The sequence below is a fragment of the Idiotropiscis lumnitzeri genome, chromosome 7 (assembly GCF_059441095.1).
Source record: "Idiotropiscis lumnitzeri isolate Australia: NSW breed Sydney's pygmy pipehorse chromosome 7, RoL_Ilum_1.0, whole genome shotgun sequence".
In the NCBI taxonomy this organism is placed as follows: domain Eukaryota; kingdom Metazoa; phylum Chordata; class Actinopteri; order Syngnathiformes; family Syngnathidae; genus Idiotropiscis; species Idiotropiscis lumnitzeri.
Window position 1 is genome coordinate 7,910,669 of NC_142397.1, and position 19,299 is coordinate 7,929,967.

Consider the following 19,299-nt stretch of genomic DNA (forward strand, 5'->3'; position numbering starts at 1 on the left):
TGTAATTACCATGTAGTTATCAAAGTTGATGCGAGTTGAAATTTAGCGATACCTGATTACAAATTAAAACTGCATGCTGCAGGCCGGAAGATTCCACTGATTAATCGTAGAAAGACTTGCCATCTTATTACGAATGGACTCATCTACCGTTACGTGGCAACTTGTTTGTGCAGTCACAATTGAGAGCGAGGTGAGAGGTGTGTGCAGCTCCCAATAGGTCAATCCTATCAGTACTTTCTGTTCCTTGTATTCTTTTCCTCATTCTATCTCCATTCATACGTATTTATTTCAGATTTTTTTTTTTTAAGAAAACAGGGATTCTATGCCTCAAAAACTTGACATGATAGGGGAAAAACTGAAATTAGTTTTCCATTCCGCATCGGAATTTCGTCAAAAACAGCGTTCAGGTGTCCCCCACACGCCACCCCCAGTAGGTGATTTTGCTCCTCAAAGTATGTCAAAAGCTTAATGCATTTTTTTTTTCTTGTACCTAAAGTTTGTGCGATATCAGAGTGGTTTGAGGTGTGTGAATTTAATGTGACATTCTTCGGAAATGTCGGAGGCGTGTGTTTGGACACACGGATCACGGGTCAAATCCCGACCTGCGCCCTCCACTTGTTTTCTATTTTATCTGAGCTCTTATTTACTCTTGTGAAAAAAAAGTCATTCAGTTTTTCTCACAGCGCTGTACTGTACGTTAGCATTTTCCACCAAGAAATACAAAATTGCGTTTAGAGCTAGCTAGTGTCGAAATAGATTATCGGCCAACTGCTGCTGTGGCTGATGCACAAAAGCGAGGAAGCTTTTCTTTTTTTTTTTTTTAGTAGTATTTGTCAAACGCTCTTTAAAACACTCCCTTCCCCTTTCCTTTCACAACAATGAACTCCACAAGGTAGTTATTAGAAACCCACAGGGTGCCTCTACCACTGTCATCACTCTCAGTGTTGTTTCGTCATCACCTTTTCCCTTGTCACAGGAAACCACACGGCAGTTGGTATGATCAACGTTCCTCTCATCAACGGGCTCCTTGTTAAGGAAAAAAAAAAAAGAAAATCAAATAAAATGAGCGCGGGTGCGAGAGGTTGGGATGAATCCAGCCATTGCGATGTCCTGTTGTGCACTGTGTCATCTTGTTGTGCGCATGCAGTGCATCAGGTGCGCTTTAACACTTGCCTGGCAGCCAGGTGCTCATTTGACTAACAATAGAGCCGGCGCGTCAATGTGGCGCGCATGGCGCCAGCGTCACCCTCGTCGCAAATGAGAGCGCAGTCTGACTTGTAAATGCTCTTTTTATTTAAGGCATGCTCTTTGTCTCGCTAATCAAAGATGCCTCTTGTATGAAATGAGAGAGGGTGCGGATGAGAAAGGTGGGAGAGACAGAGCAGAGGTTACGGTTTGGCCGTGGTTGAAGGGATCCGTTTTATTATTTTTATTTTTTAATATGAGAAGTATAGCTTGGGCTGCACTTTAAGTGTGTGAGGAATATCAATGATTATTATGGGGGCGGGGGATGAAAACAGATTTGAATCCGAAAATCAGCTTTGATTTGGTCATGGGCGGTGTTTCGACGCAGATTTCTCTTTTCAGTGAACGCGAGGGAATGGATCACTTCAAGTGATTAGTTCGTTTCTCAGTACATTTGATCTCACGAACGCGCATTTCGTCAATCATCGCGAACGACCAATAAGAAGCCAGCGTCAGATGGAGGAGGGATTTAATTGAACATACTGCCACGCTATCGACGTTCATGGAATCAGTGAGGTCATTTCAGTTCACAAACGATTCAGTGAGTCAACGCGCTGACATTCTTGTTCGTACATTACAGCTGCAAAGTTTTTGATAGATATAATAAAAATAACGATGCAAATGCACTCAATGACTGCAAAATCAGGGTGAGCAAAAAATTTATTTATTTATTTTTTCATTCCATCTGTGCCAGGAGGTGGGCACGGTGAACGAATCGTTTCAACGATTCTTTTTGATGAACTGATTCTAATGATACAGTTGTTACTTAAAAAAAAAAAATGTCATGCCCAGCATTATGCGACCCCCATAATCCCATCATTTTCATTCTCCGTGCTTTGTCTTTCACCTCATTATGCAAATGATGCCACGAGACAACTCTAACGGAGGTTGTTTAATATTATACAGAACACTGTGGAATAATTGCATACATTGCACCGTCATAAAGGTCACATAAAAGTTGTTGCAGAAACATGGGAAAAGAAAAAAACAGCAACGTTTGAGAGATGTATTGTTTCGCCAGCAACCTGATGGTGATGATTTAACCTGGAAATGCAGGAATTTGCCCTCTGTGGAAATGTAACAGCGACCACAATTGTTCCCTTTTTAAGCAGGCTAACTCATCCGTGTACTGTACGTAATAAATGAGGTCACGCTTGGAAAAGCAGCTCGACTGGAGCTCAGTGAGAGACAATTATGAAGTTCAATACACGACACCTTTGGAAAATGTCACCGTGTGTTCCACGCACGTTGCTGCACTACTGAGTAGGCCTGTGGCAGAATGTTACCATCCAACAACGCCACTGTTTCGGGATCTCTCAGTTCTATAGCTGTGAAATTGCGAGAATAATAGAAAAAAAAAAAATGAATGAGTTGTGTGTGAATGCTTTTTACACGAGCGAGTTAAAGATTTTTTCATTTTGCACCAGGTGCTACAAATGCCATCCAAAATTGGATTTTGGAGTACTGACGGCCGTCAGGTATAATGCAAGAGTTCCATTCTTTCATACACTCACGCACAAGCATAACTGAAATCCGTTTACAAATCAAATGAAAAAAAAAAAAAAGCTCATATCATATCCTGAAATGCTTTAATATATTATACTTAATGAGCATCGTCACTAAAAATCAAGTACAGGAAAATAAAAAATTTAAAAATAGACCCGTATCGTACTATAACGTGTGCATTGAAAACAAACGGTATATGATTAGCAACAAAGTGAATTGAGTATAGATTGAATATTGAGTCTAAACAACCCAAAAAAAAAAAATGAGTCCCACATTTGGTAAGCCACCCGTAGGGAGAAGTGGTTAACGGCTTCCACCCCAGTGAGAAGAAACAAAGCAACGCTTCGTAATGACACACTTTGCATTTCATCAATACGTCTATCATAACACTTAAATGCTCCAAAAGATAGACCCCAGCTCCGGGAAAGTGACTATCGATCCTCAATCATGAAGGCGCGTCTGGCCGCATACAGCATTCCTCATCGTATCGGCTCAGGCATCCTGCACCGAGTTTTTCGGATCAACGTGGCTCCCAAAAGAGGCAGGACTCGATAAATCAATGGCAGCAAACATGTGAAATGAGCGCGCGGATCAGAAGCGGCATAAATGATGACTGAAGAAAAAAAAAAAAAAAAATCCCAATTTGTTGATGACGTGTTTGATGTCACTTTACACTAGAGAGAGACAAAGACCCTTCATGGATGACACGTATCACATTAATATTTCATTTAGATACTTAAAAAAAAAAACACTCGAGGTGATCGTCATGGCTTATATTTTACATTTATTGTTTGTGTGATTTAGGCACACGTTGCGTGATTACACTTCCCCTCCATGGAGGGAGGGGGGTTGGAGGTTCCAAATGAAGGCGTTTATAGTCATGGTTTGTCTTAAGTGGCCGATGTGATGCGACTTCAAATGTTTGCCAGCAGCAGGAGGCCGTCCGCTTTAATTGAAAAGTATTTCGGTACGTATGTGGGCCACGTTACCGGGTTGTATCCCGCGGGAGATAGACGGTAACCCGAAAGGGAAGCAGCACGCCGGGAAGAAAAGGACAGACGAGGACGGTGAAGGAGCACTTTATGGGAAGTGTTGCGCAGTCAATAAGCAATTGAGTTGAATCTGATGGATGGATCAAGTTCTATTTCATATCTAACCTTGGGAGTTTTGGAGGACATTTTAGCCAGGCAATTGCGTAAAGATAAGGGCATAGCCAGGTCGTCATGACAACAGCTGCTGCTGGAGCTGCCATTATTCTCGTTTAGAGGCTTTTTGTAAAAGAGCAACCGGCGTCATGTCATCGTCTGCATTTTATCCTCTTTACACTTTCTTTTCATTGCTTTTGCTTCCCTTGATAAGTTTGATAAAGACGAGAGGTCATGCTTTCTTAGCTCGACCTCAGGGAGAATGTTTTCGTGAGGGGTCGTTGATGGCACCATACTTGAAAAGCACCAAAACAGCTCAAGTATGAAGCATTATATTTACGAAGTTAGACAGTTACCAACGGCGCTAGAGGGAGGGCCGGGAGGGCACTGGCCACTCCTTTGAAATATGCTAGGAACCCCCAGGTGCCACCTTGGATAATTGACTTTTGGGTATTTTCTGATTTTTCCAGGAAGATTTACCCCAACCCCAATTTGTCTGTAAAAAAAAAAATCTAATTGGAGAGGGAAAAAATTCATTAAAGGCTCCCACAGTGGGTCCACAAGCTGAAAAGTTTGAATACTTTGGTCTATTTTCACTGACATTTTTGAGGCTGAAAGTGGAGATTTTATGACAATGCATGACTGGAAGTGAGGCCAAGTAACGGGGGCAAAAAAATGGGGAAGGTACGCAAGATATGAGCGGTTTCTAAAGAGAAACAATATAAATTACAGCTTATTTAAATTGCAGCCAATGTTTCGTGGACACGCTGGTGTGGACAATAACTTTGATCTGTGTTTGTGTGTGGGTGTATGTTCATGTGCAGCTGTGGAAATAAGTTTTTAGAACATTTGAGGAAGATTGACAACAGTCGTGGAATTTGATGGAATTTACTCAAACGCTTGTAGAACAGGAGCAGTGTCGTCTGACTTGAATTGCGAAATATGAACAATTGTTACAAAGCAGCGCTAAAACCGCGACTGGATTTAGAACGATAGCAACAACTGGATGAAAGATTAGCACAGAGAGAATAGGAGGATGAATAAAAAGGTGACAGAAATCCAGCAGGGAAAAGATAATAGTCATATTTTTCTTATATAGAGCAGCAATGCACGTCATCGCAATAAAAAGGACGCGTAATTCTTACAAAGGTATTAGCCAATACTAATAAAATCAGGCTCTCTGTATATCTTATAAAATTGTTATAAAAAAAAAAGAAAAGCTGAGCAGTCACGACAGCAGAAAGAGAGTGTTAACTTGTATTCATAAAGGGTCCACATCACGGAGGCACTACATGGTTTGAATAAGAGGCCAGGTTCATATGAAGTGCAGCCGCTTTTCTTTTCTTGTTTTTTTTTTGTTTTTTTTTAACGTGACATTTGTTCTTGAACCGGTGTTACTACTGAGAGCACTTTGAGTTTAGCACAGAAAGGTAGTAAACTGACATTTGCGGCTCTTCACAGGAAAACGGCATCACATGAAGGGTGGGGGCGGGGGGGGGGGGGGGGGGGGTCGGTCGGCAGGACTCGGGGAGCGCTGATCTTTAATGTGGCGTCATGGTCCTTCAATACCTGGAAAAGCAGAACACATTCGTTTCTTCAATAAGCAACTTTGTACAGCGATGGTAATCTATAACGCTCTAAAACGAATCATTTTGATGACTTTATATTCAACCGCATGAAAATCGGTGAAGAGTATCTCTTTTTTTTTTTTTTTTGTGCGGGAATTTCCCCGCTGTCTTCTCGTCTTTTCTTATTTAATACATTCGATACACAAAATCACATTACAAATCATGTTTAGTTTCGGTTGAGGTATTAGTTTTACAATTCTGTATGTTGATATTCACAATTTAGAATCGCCAAGATGAAAGAAAAAAAATTAGGCTAAGATAGAGTCCAAAAAGTAATGTGACCTATAATCGCCCGCCCCCACCGAATTTTTTTTTTTTTTTGAAGAGGGAAAATAAAAATAATTGAGAGATGCTTGCTTTACCCTATTTTGCTGGTCCGTCCGTCCTCGAGCTTGACACTCTTCTGTCATCCTCGTAGTTTAAAGGGCTTGCATTTCACGATTCTTTCCCAGAAAATCGTCCGCGTATGACGAGAGAGAGGCTAATGGGACAGGTTTCATACCTCCTAAACATTATTTAAAGCTGGCAAATTCCTGACTCACATCGGATTAAAAGCCACAAAGGCTAAATTTAGCTATAAAAACAGATTTGTATACATGTTAGATTGGCTGCTTCGGACTAATAGCCGCAGATCTCCATATTATTAAATGGAGTATTATCGATATTACAAACACCGGGGAATGCTTTTTTTCCCCCCAGAATGCCCATCTCTGCAAAGAAGTTTGTCCGCTTAAGAGAAACAAGAGCGTTCTCACCGTGGTTGTAAGCGTTCACATGCAATGAGGCATTCTTGCACCGAGCTACGCTTTAATCATAATGAACCATTGCCACAGTCACGGCAAGACATTTGAGGAATGCCATTAAAATAAATAACTCATCTTTAATGATGCATACATTTAGATATGACAAAAGTGTTGGCCCGTGTAGCATCGCTGTTCTTCACGAAGAATGCGGTGACTAAGTGAACGTTGGATTGATGAGAATTCATTTGACATTTTTAAACTTAAATAATGATGGCCCAATTTGTATTTTTTTGCTGCGGTTTAAAAGGAAAGTGAAATTCCTGCTCTGGACATAATGAGAAAATGGAAGCTATTCTTGATGGAAAGGTCATTTCCTCTGCATTATGCAAACTCACAAAAGAGATGCTGACTTCCATGGAGCGCAGTCGTCGAGCCTTTAATGCGATTGACTCTTAACGGATATGATCCCGTTCAGTGCCTGGCCGAGAACTTAAAGAGACTGCCAATGGGCACCAGTTACCCATTCTGAGTGTCAGAATGGAAAGCGAGACCAGCGTGCTGAGTCTGTATCGCCCTCATGCAAGCCCTCCGGTGCTTGGAGAGATTGGGGCTTGCTGAAATTGTTCGTACAAACACGGCAGGCGACGCACTGCATGTAAGAACTTTGTGCAAAGCAGTAAGTCATTTGTGCATCAGAGCGCATTTGTCAATAAGCCTCCAATGTGTCAAACATGCGGCCTGCGGGCCGGACCAGGCCCGTTGGATAATTTGATCCGGCCCGGCACAAATTGAGCGACTCGCTAGCTCATTTCTATCAAACATGATTTTTTTAAATAAATACAAACCAAATGCTCCCTGTGGCCGCTAGAAGACAGTAAATGTGTAAAAGCGCTCACGTTCAGCACGCGGCACATTAATATTGTGCATTATGTTCTCAGTTTGATCTGATGTAATATTATCGCCCATGCACTATAACTTTTTATTTTATTTATTAATTTATTTGATTTCATTTTTTTTTCTTTCAAAGCAGTACGATAATTAAGGGCGAAAATATTTTTTTTTAGGTCGGTATGCAAGTATGATGAGTAAGGATGGAGTCAGGCTTAGCATACATTGGTGTTTTCATTGTCATCAGAAACTATGAGAATTATGTACACGTCATCCTTTATATCATCATCACAATGGTAGAAACAGGACATGCATTGTGCAGTAAATTGTCTGTTGCGTCCAAGCAAGCGTCTGACAAAAGCCGTAATTGTCAACAAAAACACAGAGAGGGTCACGTCTGTGCGCCGCGATTGTTCCGTCGCTCGCTTATATTGCCTGTTTATGTCAGTCTGGATGGACGAGGCCCTCCGTCGACACAATAGCCATCCAACGGGGACTGACTACACAGGTGCCTTTGAGTCTTTGTCGGCGCTGACAAGGTGACGCAAACGCTCGGTCTCTGGCGGAGCCGCATCGGTAAGACGGCGTTTCAGAGGGGGAAAAAAAAGAAGGAAACATTCAGTCGAGATTTATACGCCGCTGTCAGACGCGTTTTGTGAAAGGACTGGTTACTGTTACATGAGGGTTACAAACACATGCAGCGCGGACTCCATTACTTCTCTGTCCATCTGTCTGGCTGCTTTCTCCTCAGATCTGTCCTGTTCTCGCCCGTCTCTTTGATTGCTTGAAAGTTCCTCACTTTCTAAGTGTTTGAAATGACTGATGCAATCTACAGAAAGTCAGGCAACGCCGACAACACCTGCCAGAGTTATTATTGTTGCAATATAAAGGTCTTGTGGGATACAACCAACCCATTCCAGAGCCGCAGTCGCTAACAGTGGATCCCTTTTGATATCAGAAAATAGTGTATTTCAAGTATATTGCAGGCAAATGCGACCCACATCGGATTTTTTTTGCCCTTAATCTGATTTTTTTTTTTTTAAAGAAAAATTCTGAACGACTTAATTCCGATTTCTTGCTTGGGAGGTGCATGAATCTGCACGAGGACGTGAGATCATCTTTAGTGACGTATACATGAAATTAGGTCAAAAAGTGTTGCCCGTTTACCCGAAAGAAATGTATTGCTACCTCCACCCGTATCGCTCCTCAGTCAATATGAGATCATTAAAAAGATACATCCGTGTTTCATACACGCTGGACGACATTTACTTCCGTCGTCGTGACGTCGTCTCTTCTGATGCACATGCGGGTCACTTTGGGTTTAGCGGATATTAATTCTGATTTATGCGGAAATTTGGGTTACGTCACCAGCACAAGAACGGAACATGTTCATGACCCAAGGATCGCCTGTCCAGTGGTATTTTTCTTTTTTGTCATTTCCATTCATTCCAACGAGGAAAGAGGATTTAAATAAGCCAGGAAAAACATGGTTCACAATTAACACTGCGTAAATAAGGATTACTTTCAAACCATTATCTTCTCCACTAAAACCTTTCCATGACTCAACATTTAAATTCAACCCTAATTTATCGCTCCCCTCCCACTCCCTGCTTGCCATTCATCCCAAAGACACTCACCCCGTGTCCTGCACCAGCTCGTCAGACTGGGAGATCTTGCGGTAGCAGTAAACCATCTCGATCAACAGCCAGAAGGTCAAGAAGACCAGCAGCAAGTACATCATGATCTCCGAGTAGAGGGCCGCGGTGTCCGGACTGGCTGCGAGAGCACAAACATGTTTTATTCAGTACCTTTCGGTTCTTCTGTGTCGTGACTAAAGCGATTCACAGATTTAAGGAGGATGTGTGCAACCCACAATAAACAATCAGGCATCAGAAAATAAACGCCCTTTTACGATTAATAGGATGAATTTAGATGCTTATGAGGTGCATCGGAGCATGACATCATGTTTTCAATAATATATGGACTTCATTCATTGGATAATTTATTAGGTATGCCCGCACAATGTAATGAAAATTAATACAAGAGATGTATGACAAACTCTGCCTTTAAATAGATTGGTTCTTTTGTTCGATCCAAAATATGTGAAACAAGGTTAATTAAAATCAGAGCAGATTTTTTTAAACATGTCTTGTATCACATCATGTGAAGTGAAAGGTTAACTTGTGGAGATTTTTCATGATTTTCATTTGTTGTGTGCAAGGGCCAAAACGTTTGATTATTGTCCTGGTGAAAATCACTCCAATACACACACACACAAAAAAACTCCGCCTGTTAGCCTTTAAATAGTGAAATAAGATGAATCGTGTACAATCACGGAGGCTTTCAGGCATGGGTAAGGTTTTTAAACTTCATAAATGACTCAGTGATGAGCCCCATTCTAAAACACCCCCCCCACACACACACACAACTGCTTTGATTTGTCTCATTAAATCATCATCATATTGATATTTAAGATCGCCACGGTGAATAAGGATGTCAGTGAATACCAGGTGCCAAATTCCAGAGCGTGAAGCGAATCTGCAGCCTTGGCAAATAGAGCCTATTATTGTAACATAATCCCTCACGTGGCAAAGTACACACTCACACAAACACGCGCGCACACATTTGCAGTGTATAATCCATTTGACAACAATGAACATCATTACTGGAATATAATACCCCAGTATCATGTACAGAACATGGAGGGATTCTTTGTGACATTTGATAGCACAGAAGTGGGATATGAAGGGATAAAACAAAAAAAAACAAAAAAAACTCTAACAGGCATAAAAAGACGTAGATCTGTGTGGGCACAACAAACACATTTGCCTCTATTGTTATGCAACGAGTCATTAATAACAGGACATACTAAACGTAAGCAATGGGAGCTGCTTGAAACATTTTTAGGTACCAGTGCACAAGCAAATGAGATCCAAGGCAAAAGTCGTCTAATAAATTCTGCTTTGAAAAAAAAAAATAATGCACAGATAGAAACGTTCAGTTCGGAGAGATGAAACTAACTTGAGATACACTCTTCACATTGGCTCTTATTTGGTTGTGCAGGTGTACCAAATGTATGTATTGTAAACGTCTGGTGTCATGGAAGCATTCAAATGTAAGTCCAAGATGCAGGAAGCAGAATACATTACCCCCTCTTGAAAAGAAAGCAGACAAAGGGCAGACAAGACAAAACAAAACACAATTAATCCTTCAGTTGTCGACGTCATCTCAACAGGATGAGGAGGGAAGGAGCGATAGTCGCGTTAGAACTTCACAGGAACGCTCCTTGAAGCAATCAAGTTGAAATATTGTGAGATGTAATATGACGCATGAGCAAAGTGTACAACACGAGGGGCGCGCACTGCTCATAAAATACAGATTTGTGATGATCACATGATTCGTTTGGCTTTTGGGTGATTGGATTTGGCGGAATTAAGAAAAAAAAAAGGCAAGCGATAGAAAAATAGGTTGCACATTAAGGACAGAGTAAGATTTAGCTACAGTATGCATTTACTGTTACCCCAACCAAGCGGTAGAAGAAGCATGAAGGCGAGAGCTAATCAGTTGTAATTTCATCGTTAACAGATTTATGTATTGCTGAGAAATTTTGGAGGGCTTAAGAGAAATGACACAGTTAGCGAGTAACTATCCGCTCACGCATGTGAACAGGCCGTCACAAATGTTTCAGAAACCTGAGATTTGACCCGAATATTTGCCTTTTTTTTTTTAACTTGCACTCAACAAATACTCCATATTTAGCAAAACTATCCAACAACAAAAAAACTAAAACTAACACTAAAACTAATAAACACTAATCTAAACTGAAGCCTTTTCCCAAAATTAAAAAAGAAATTATAAAATCCAACAAGCTTGCTCTAAAACTATATTTAAAAAAAACAAAAAAACAAAAGTGAAACAAAATAAAATGAAGTAAAACCCAAATGAATGAAAAATGTTAAACTACTATAACCCTGCCGCACACGGCACAAGAGTTGGCAGTGGCATTCAATTGCATCACGATGACTTAATCAGCTACATCCCAAACAATTGAGAATGAGTAGCGCATTTCTCAAGACTGCTGACACATGAAAGAGGCCGGAAACACAAATCTATGATCTAAATGCCATATTAAAATCAAGCCACTAATCTGATCCCGTGCAATGACATGTTTGATGAAAGTGTTGAGCAATGAAACACACCTTCTTCTTTCACTTTTAGCGTGATGTTCTTCAAGATGTAAGCTGACGGAGTGAAGTAGTCAAACTCGAACTCGCGAAGCACGTGGCACTCGTAGACACCGCTGTCGTTGTAGGTGACGTTCACGATGCTGATGGAGAGATCTTGCAGGTCCTGGCTGCCGTTCCACACCAGGCGGCCCTTGAACGGTCCATCTACCTCCATCGGAAAGTCCCCCTCGTACGTGTATATCTAGTAGAGCCAAAAAGGTAAGATGCTCTAGTTTTATGACCATCATCAATTCAGTAAAAAAAATAAAAACAAATAAAGTACTAGGGGAGCAGCTTACGAGGGTTCTATCAGGTGTGACGCCTTGCTCCACCTTGGTCATGTAATACCAGTCCACATGGGTCTTGGCTTTGACCTCCTCGCGTTTCATACAAGAGATGCACGTCAATTTCATCATCTTTCCCAGAACCGCCTCCGTTCCCGAAGGGACGTCCACGCATACCGGCTGGCTCAGATGCACTAGAATAGGAAAAAGAGGACATGATTACCCAAGCTGCTAATAAGGCAGCACGGGAAAGGAAACAGAAAATGAATTTACAACTCAACAATCGTGTGAAAAATACAGCTTGTAGTTTGAAGGAGCGAGGGACGTTATGGAATGTTGCTAGTATTGCGCAAACCAGATAAAAAAAAAATTCAATTCAATTATTATTATTTTCTCCCGAGATATTTTATCTGCCAATAAAAGTGTCATTATCCAATACCTCAACAACGCATTAAGGAGAAACGGAGCGCATTCAAATGGTCTCAATTGTCTACATTGTTCTATTTCAATAGCAAAACATGATACCTTTTTATGTAGCAATAAGTCTAATGCAGCCGTGTTTCAAACCAGGTCAACTGAATTTTTCAAAGCATATCACAGGTGCTGCACAAATTAAAGATGCAAGCAAAAGCAAATTATCATGAAATAGACTTTAAAATATTAAATGACATTTAAGAAATTAATAATTATATATATAAACAAGAGTTAATTAAAAAAATGGATACTAATCACCTCAAAACAATTGGTGTACAGTAATACACCAATTGTTTTGAGGTGATTAGTACCAATATAAATAAATCTTTTTCCCGCCGTGGACCGGTTCAAACAAGTCCATAACCTTTGCGGATCAGCAACCGGTGTAGCTGGCACTAGTTGCTAATGCTAACAGATAGCTGCTAGCCAGTAGTAGCCGCTAACACCGGAGACTTGTGTCGAGTTATCATACAATGACTTAACTAGCGGTTTGTTAGCGCCATAAATTAGCAACAAAATTTGATTTCAGGATAGCGTTGTGTTGGTTTTGGTGGCAACTATGTAATGTCAATTAAAACTGCGATAAAGCAAGCCAAAACATCAATAACGGAAGTCAAGGTAGCCGTCACGCCACCACGAGGGCCAACTTCAAAGTAAAAGTGTGCAGAGGCTATTACACTAGCGTCAATGATTCAATGCATTATTTGTTACGCTTTTATTTTGAAATTAGCCATTGCTACGTGTTCGTTGAGTATGTTTGCCGCTTACTTGACATGTCTGTCTAAAATGACGGTGTCGAGACAATAGACTTGAAAAAAAATCCTTTATCATTAATTTGAGGACTGTTTCACCTCAAAATGTGACGGAGAGAAGCCATTAACTTTTAAAAATAATTGGTTAGCCACAAATAACAAATAAACCAGAAGTACAGCAAGTTTCTTTTTCTTTTATCTATGTAGCCCGGCTCAAAGTGGCCCGCATCCCGGTGGTTGGGGAACCTCTGCCTTAGAGAACAGATAACATAGTTTACTATAGAAATAAAACTAAAAGAAAAATGACACCCTTTTTTTTGTTTTCATTACTTATTAATAAAATAACAGAACATACAGGTCCAGTCTGGCCTATGATTGATTATTGCAGCCCTTCAGTCTACACTGAATCCAATTTGGAGCAAATGGCAGAGCTCAGTAAGCATTAAAGTGACGTCCGCTCAATTTTACAGCTCTGTGAGCACCGGGAAAGGCCTTGACTCTCAGTACTTGATCACAAATCCAAGCTCACCCAGGCCAGTAAGCACTCATCATGGCCTCTGCCCATTAGTATTTGCTTTAAGGGGAAGAGGACAATTGAGTACGAGGTGCAGGAGAAGAAGAAAACAAACAAATGTGTTCTATAGTGAAGCGTGGCAGCAGCTACCTCTGCGTGTTGGCCACATGGATGTTTCTAGTGTGACAGGGTACACTTTTTCTTATATAACCCAAAGACCCCCCAAAGGCAGACCGTGACAACACTGATTCCATCATTTCTCATGCAGCGTAGGGAACGAGAGCAAAGCAGCGTAGAAAGTGGTAAATGAGACTTTGAGAATTTGAATGGGATTGGTTTAAAGCTTGGTCTCACAATCTCTGAATAAACAAAGGTTGATTTGAACTCATTTATTATAATTAAATTGTAGTTACAAATACATTTTACACTGCATATTTTCACATAAAGGGTGGAGGTAAGATAATGCAGTTTTTCATGTAGCTTTTTTTTGTAAATATCTTTGTTACTTTCCTTCATTTTTGTTTAACATTTTATGTTGCAGTGCAGATGAGAAATATATGTAAATGAAAAACTAATACTAAAACTAATTTTACAAACAAAACATTCGGGTTCTTGTTTTATTTTGTTGATGAAAATGTTAGGTTTTCTTTCAGTTATTTCATTTACTGTAATAACCCAAGCCTCCATCATCGGGTTAGTTGATGGTATTTGGAATGCTTTCGGTGTCTGCTCAACCAATAACGCAACAGACTGAAATCCAAAACAATAAACAACTTATTATTTTGGAATAAAAATTTGTAAAGACAAAGCATACGAGCGTCCTCATTCACATAATTTTCACATTATGATACATGTTCACGCTTTAATGATATTGCGTACACAACCTCATCAAATCAGTAAGTTCAGGCTCTAAAGCAGGTGTGGGCAAACTACGGCCCGGGGGCCATATGCAGCCCGTTAAACGTTTTAATACGGCCCGCCGAATTTGAAAAAAATTAAATGAATAAACCTTGTTAATATTTTATTTTCTAAATACTGTGGTTTTCCAAAGACATTTACATTGTTGTAATGCTTTTGTTCACTTTCATTTAAAATTAAATTTATTTTTTTTTTCTCAGATGAGGTGAGATTACCAAAACACTCCTGGTACGGCTCTGTCAAATTTTAGAACCCATTGTGGCACGCCAATCAAAAAGTCTGCCCACCCCAGCTCTAAAGTGAGTTGCCTGCAGATGTCAGTGGTCAGTGACACAGGTTCAACACAGTGTGTCACTGTGTGGACACGGGATAGATTTTTTATTTTTTTTTTTACTTACCCAAACAAACCAAAATGACCACAGTTTGTAGATGACGGCTGGCTGGAGTTTGCATATTTAGCTCTCTGTAGCTGCTGCAGGTTCTTTTTGTTTTTGGGGAGGGCAGGAGTGTGGTGTGTAGAACGTCAATGAGGTCAGGAGTTCACAGTTCCCATGGGAAGGGGGGGACGTCAAAACCAAAGACAGCGCCCGCGAAGGTGCGGGATCAACTGACTTCCGCCCTCGAGATTGTCAATCCAAACGTTCCACTTGCTGGAAGGAACTACAAACAATGAATAAATAAATAAACGTGATTTGGAAGCGAGGCTGGGACTTCGATTTATCTCGACTTTCTCTCTCTCTCACTATATATATATATATAACTTACTTTATCATTTTCCTCCTCTCGCCGACATAATTAGTAGAAATACGCTCACCTGAAACGCTCATTCGGTCGACATCGTCCCTAAAAACAAACAGCGACGAGATGATGGTGGGATGGAAAGCGAAGGACCTGTGGATCCTTTCTGAGATTTGTATTCCACTCAACAAAAAAAAATAACGACGCCACTTCTCTCTTGTCAGCCTTCGATGAAAAATAACGATGCTTGAAGTCGTTTAAAGTGTACTATCGCCATTAAAGGGTGAATTGTGAATTTGCCTGTCTCTCTCTCTCTCGCTCTCTTTCCCACTCCCTTTTGTTTTTCCAATAGGCGCTTAATGGCAGTGATGCGCATGCGCAAAGACTCCCACCTCCACTAATAACATTGTTGCCTTTTTGAACTCCGCTGTTTACGAGCAGACAGAACGCTTACATATGGAGGACTGAAAGTGCCAAAATTGAATAAATAAATGTGCCATGGAATGTTTAATGAAGATTGCCATCAATTATCTAATTGTTTCACTCGTTCATTAAATCTGGAATTAAATCAGATAAATAAAGGCACCATTAAATGATGAAATACAATTGTCATTGATATCGATAATTATATGTAAAAAAAAATAATAACATATATATATATATATATATATACATAATTATTTCTGCATTTAATTAACTATTTCATGGTGCCGTGTTGTAGTGTTTCATGAATTTTTTTTATCGGTCAAACTCGCCCAAAGTTAATCGAGCTGACGTTTTTTTTTTTTTTTACATACCATCATTGGTAATTTAATTAATTAATGACACATTGATTTATTTAATTCCATATTTAATTAATGCATGAAATTTAATGACACTTTTATTTAATTATTTAATGGTGCATTTATTCATTTATCTGATTCATTTAATTTCATAATTAATGAATGAGTTAAACCATTAATTATTGACAATTTTAATAAACCATTTCATAGTATATTTATTTATTTAATTTTGCACTTTCAGCCCTCCATCATTACACACCAGCAGGGTGGAGTACGTTTCACAAAATATATCACATCTAATGGTCGCATTGTTAAAAATGTGAATAAAACTGAGCATTAAAGTGACGTTTTCTGTTGACGATCAAGCATGACGATACCTCTAAAGTGCCAATGATGACCTCATCAATCACTTAGACATCATGACTATGGAACAGAATATCGAAACACTGAGGTCCTATAAGTGGACAAACCAACATTTGTACCCAAATCGGTACAATTTTAAAGGCTCTTAAACAAAAAAACTTTTTTTTATTTTTTTTTTTTACTAAATGGCTCGAGAGTCACTGATGGTGTAGTGGTACACTCGCCCGAGTTGTGTGCGGGCAGCGTGGGTTCAGTTCCTACTCAGTGATGGTGTCTATGTCTGCCCTGCGACTGGCTGGCGACCTGTTCAGGGTGTAGTGCGCCTTTCGCCTGTAGTCAGCTGGGATAGGCTCCAGCACCCTCCCGTGACCCTATAAAGGATAAGCGGTGTGGATAATGACACATGACACTAAATGGCTCGGATAATTGATGGATGGGTGATTTAATATGATTCAAGTAAACTTTTCTATAAGATTTGTTTTGTTTTTTTTTTGTGCAGATTTGCTCCAGCAATCCTTAACTTTTTGTAGACCTTGTTGACAACCGAACGTGACCGTAAACGGGAGAAAACGCACTAGAAATGGACGAATCAATGACTATTGGATGCTTTTGTACAACAGTACAGTATTCCTTTTATCCTCGATGACTCCGAGACAGCAGATGTGGATTAAAGGGACATTTAATGTGATAATCTGTCAAGTGTGTGACAGAACACAGAGAGGGGGAAGATGAAGCGACAGGGCAACATTTTCAGAAGCCCCAACAGGCTCACGGTGCATTGTTGAATCTGTCAGAAAATGGTGTGAAATGCTGGGAGGATTAGAAACACATCAGGAGACAAATATTGGGAAGGGATGTTTCTATTTTTAGCCCTCATCTTGAAGTGAGGAGTAACCACTCTCGGGTGAAATCAGCAAAATCAGCAGTACGCTGGAGAATCTGAGTAGCGTCTCAAATAAGGCAGGCCTGCTTTGAGACATATCCGGCAGATAAGGAAACCATAGCAACAGTGATGCGGCGCCATGGTGACCGGAGGAATGTCGCCCAGCGCTCGGTAAGTATACCGAGATGGAAGCAGGACAGTTTTTTTGTCAAACTTGCTTAACAAATGTTATAATGTGAGATTTGAAATTATAATAAAAGATTAACTGACAAGGTGGGTTCGAGTGTGTATGCACACAATGCATCGCAGGGAGCAGATTTCCAGAGATTTGGCAGGATTTCAAGATTATGACATGACGACAGCACACTGCCATGGATGGAACATGTCAGATGGAGATTGGCATTTAAATCTCCTGCGCAACTGAGAATGTGAATTGTAAAGTACAGATTTGACGAGAAAGCATTCAAGGGCTTTAGTCATCATGAGGCCAGCAAGCACATTGAAGCCATTTCGATTTCTCGAGCACTAACGCAACATGAGAGGTGTCCAGGCTGGTGCACCAACATCAGTACTGATCAGTAATACACAGTTTGTAATTTGGGTTCATGCTATAAAAAAAAAAAAGTTTTAATTCTTTTTCATGTAAAATTCATCAGAAAAAAAAATAAAACATTAGGAAGGTGTATTCATTTAATTTTTTTCAAATTCACCGGGCCGGATTAAATCGTTTAACGGGCCACATGTGGCCCCCGGACCGTAGTTTGCCCACGCCTGAGCTGAAATGACTCTTCTTAAAAAATGTAAAAAGTTCATATTTTTTTCGAGAATGAACTTAATTTTTTTTCATGTACAATTAACACTTTTAAAAACGCATTTTGCCACCAGCTGCCAACGGAAAAAGCCATCACGCGTTGAAGGCTCAAATAACAACCAATCAAGAATCAGCTTGTGGACGTTAAAATTACTAAGGTTTTTTTTCCCCATTTTTCAAAATTTGCTTACCTAAATGTGATTTCTGCGTTACAGACATCCCATTCATGTGATTATTTTTTTTTCAAATTGCAAAATTGGGACTTAAATGTTTTTCACAGGAAAGCGACAAAATGTTGCTGAAAATTATTAGCAATTACAATAAAAGCACTTGTAAGATAATAATCCTCAAGAAGGATTTTAAAGACTATCCAGCCTGAGAATCAGGAATTTTTCTCAAATTTACACTTTTTAGTTGATGACAATTATGCACATTTCAAATCCTTGCAGTACACGGAAATAAAATGACCCACAAAATTAAAAATAAAAAACCCTGTTAAGTACTATATTTTTGTAATATTATATTTATTTTCCCCCCATTTAATAAATACAAAAACATAACACCGTCAACCACAGGCATGCAAATCCCTTTAAGACTTTTATGTGATTAAGGGCCATAAAAATAAATGTGATTTGTCTTGTAACAAAAGACTATTTCTGTACATGCTTCATGTGTCCATACAATTACTCCCGCATGAGCTCTAGCATCTAAAAATAGCTTTAGTGTGTGCCCAAATAAATAGAGCAAGCATAATTTCTTTCGTACTGTACAACAAACGCTTTCCACGCAACACTAAACTCCAGTCCAGTGAAGTGTGGATGTGTGATGCAATGCTGATGCAAACGCCTCAGTGGCACACTGCAACTAATCTGATTGATAAGGCACACATACACACACGCGCACGCACACACACACACACACAACTTCACATGTTTCCACTCAGGGGAGATTTGGCAGCAAGCAGCAAACATCCACTGATAGCAAGTGAAGACTCGCTCTGTCTGACCTTGTGATTTGGCACATAGACACCTTTGTTCTATTATGAGAAGCCATCCCAGGATGGGAAAATAGACGCTACGCGCGTGGATAACGACTTGGTGCCAATGAGGGCTCCCACCAACAACGAGAAGGGATTATTAATTATACATGAACGACACAGGCACAGGGCTTCATTTGTGTCCTTTCGGATGAAGTTTATTGTCTTAATTATGGTGTGGTAATAAACAGCCCGTCTAATAAGTCGATCTCAACGATTTGAACATTGCGAACGTGAGGTGGCAGTGGCAATGCTGTGTCGAAATGTGTTCGCTGCTTCGAAAGTGCATGTTTACGCGGCATCATTGTTTCATGAAACATGAAAAGTTGAAGTGATGAAGACAGGTTTTTTTTTTTGTTGTTG

The 19,299-nt window shown here is 40.0% G+C and overlaps 1 protein-coding gene across 1 annotated transcript; it reads right to left on the reverse strand.

The window, feature by feature from the left end:
• Positions 1–4,905: 4,905 nt before the first annotated feature.
• Positions 4,906–15,447, reverse strand: scn3b (sodium channel, voltage-gated, type III, beta). The gene is made up of 6 exons (XM_088301267.1): positions 15,138–15,447; positions 14,722–14,983; positions 11,681–11,859; positions 11,355–11,583; positions 8,793–8,931; positions 4,906–5,465 (listed from the first exon to the last, which is right to left on the reverse strand). Exons 2-6 carry the CDS (start codon positions 14,774–14,776, stop codon positions 5,459–5,461), a joined length of 609 nt encoding a protein of 202 aa, XP_088157393.1. The 5' UTR covers positions 14,777–14,983; positions 15,138–15,447; the 3' UTR covers positions 4,906–5,458.
• Between the last annotated feature and the right edge of the window lie 3,852 nt (positions 15,448–19,299).

Bases quoted from the DNA above. Each gene is read 5' to 3' on its own strand.
- scn3b (XM_088301267.1), bottom strand. From the start codon at position 14,776: ATGCAAACTCCAGCCAGCCGTCATCTACAAACTGTGGTCATTTTGGTT. The intron at 11,584-11,680 runs GTAAGCTGCTCC...TGGCTCTACTAG, and splicing joins TCACACCTGATAGAACCCTC to ATATACACGTACGAGGGGGA. The intron at 8,932-11,354 runs GTGTGTTTCATT...GTGCTCTCGCAG, and splicing joins GCTAAAAGTGAAAGAAGAAG to CCAGTCCGGACACCGCGGCC.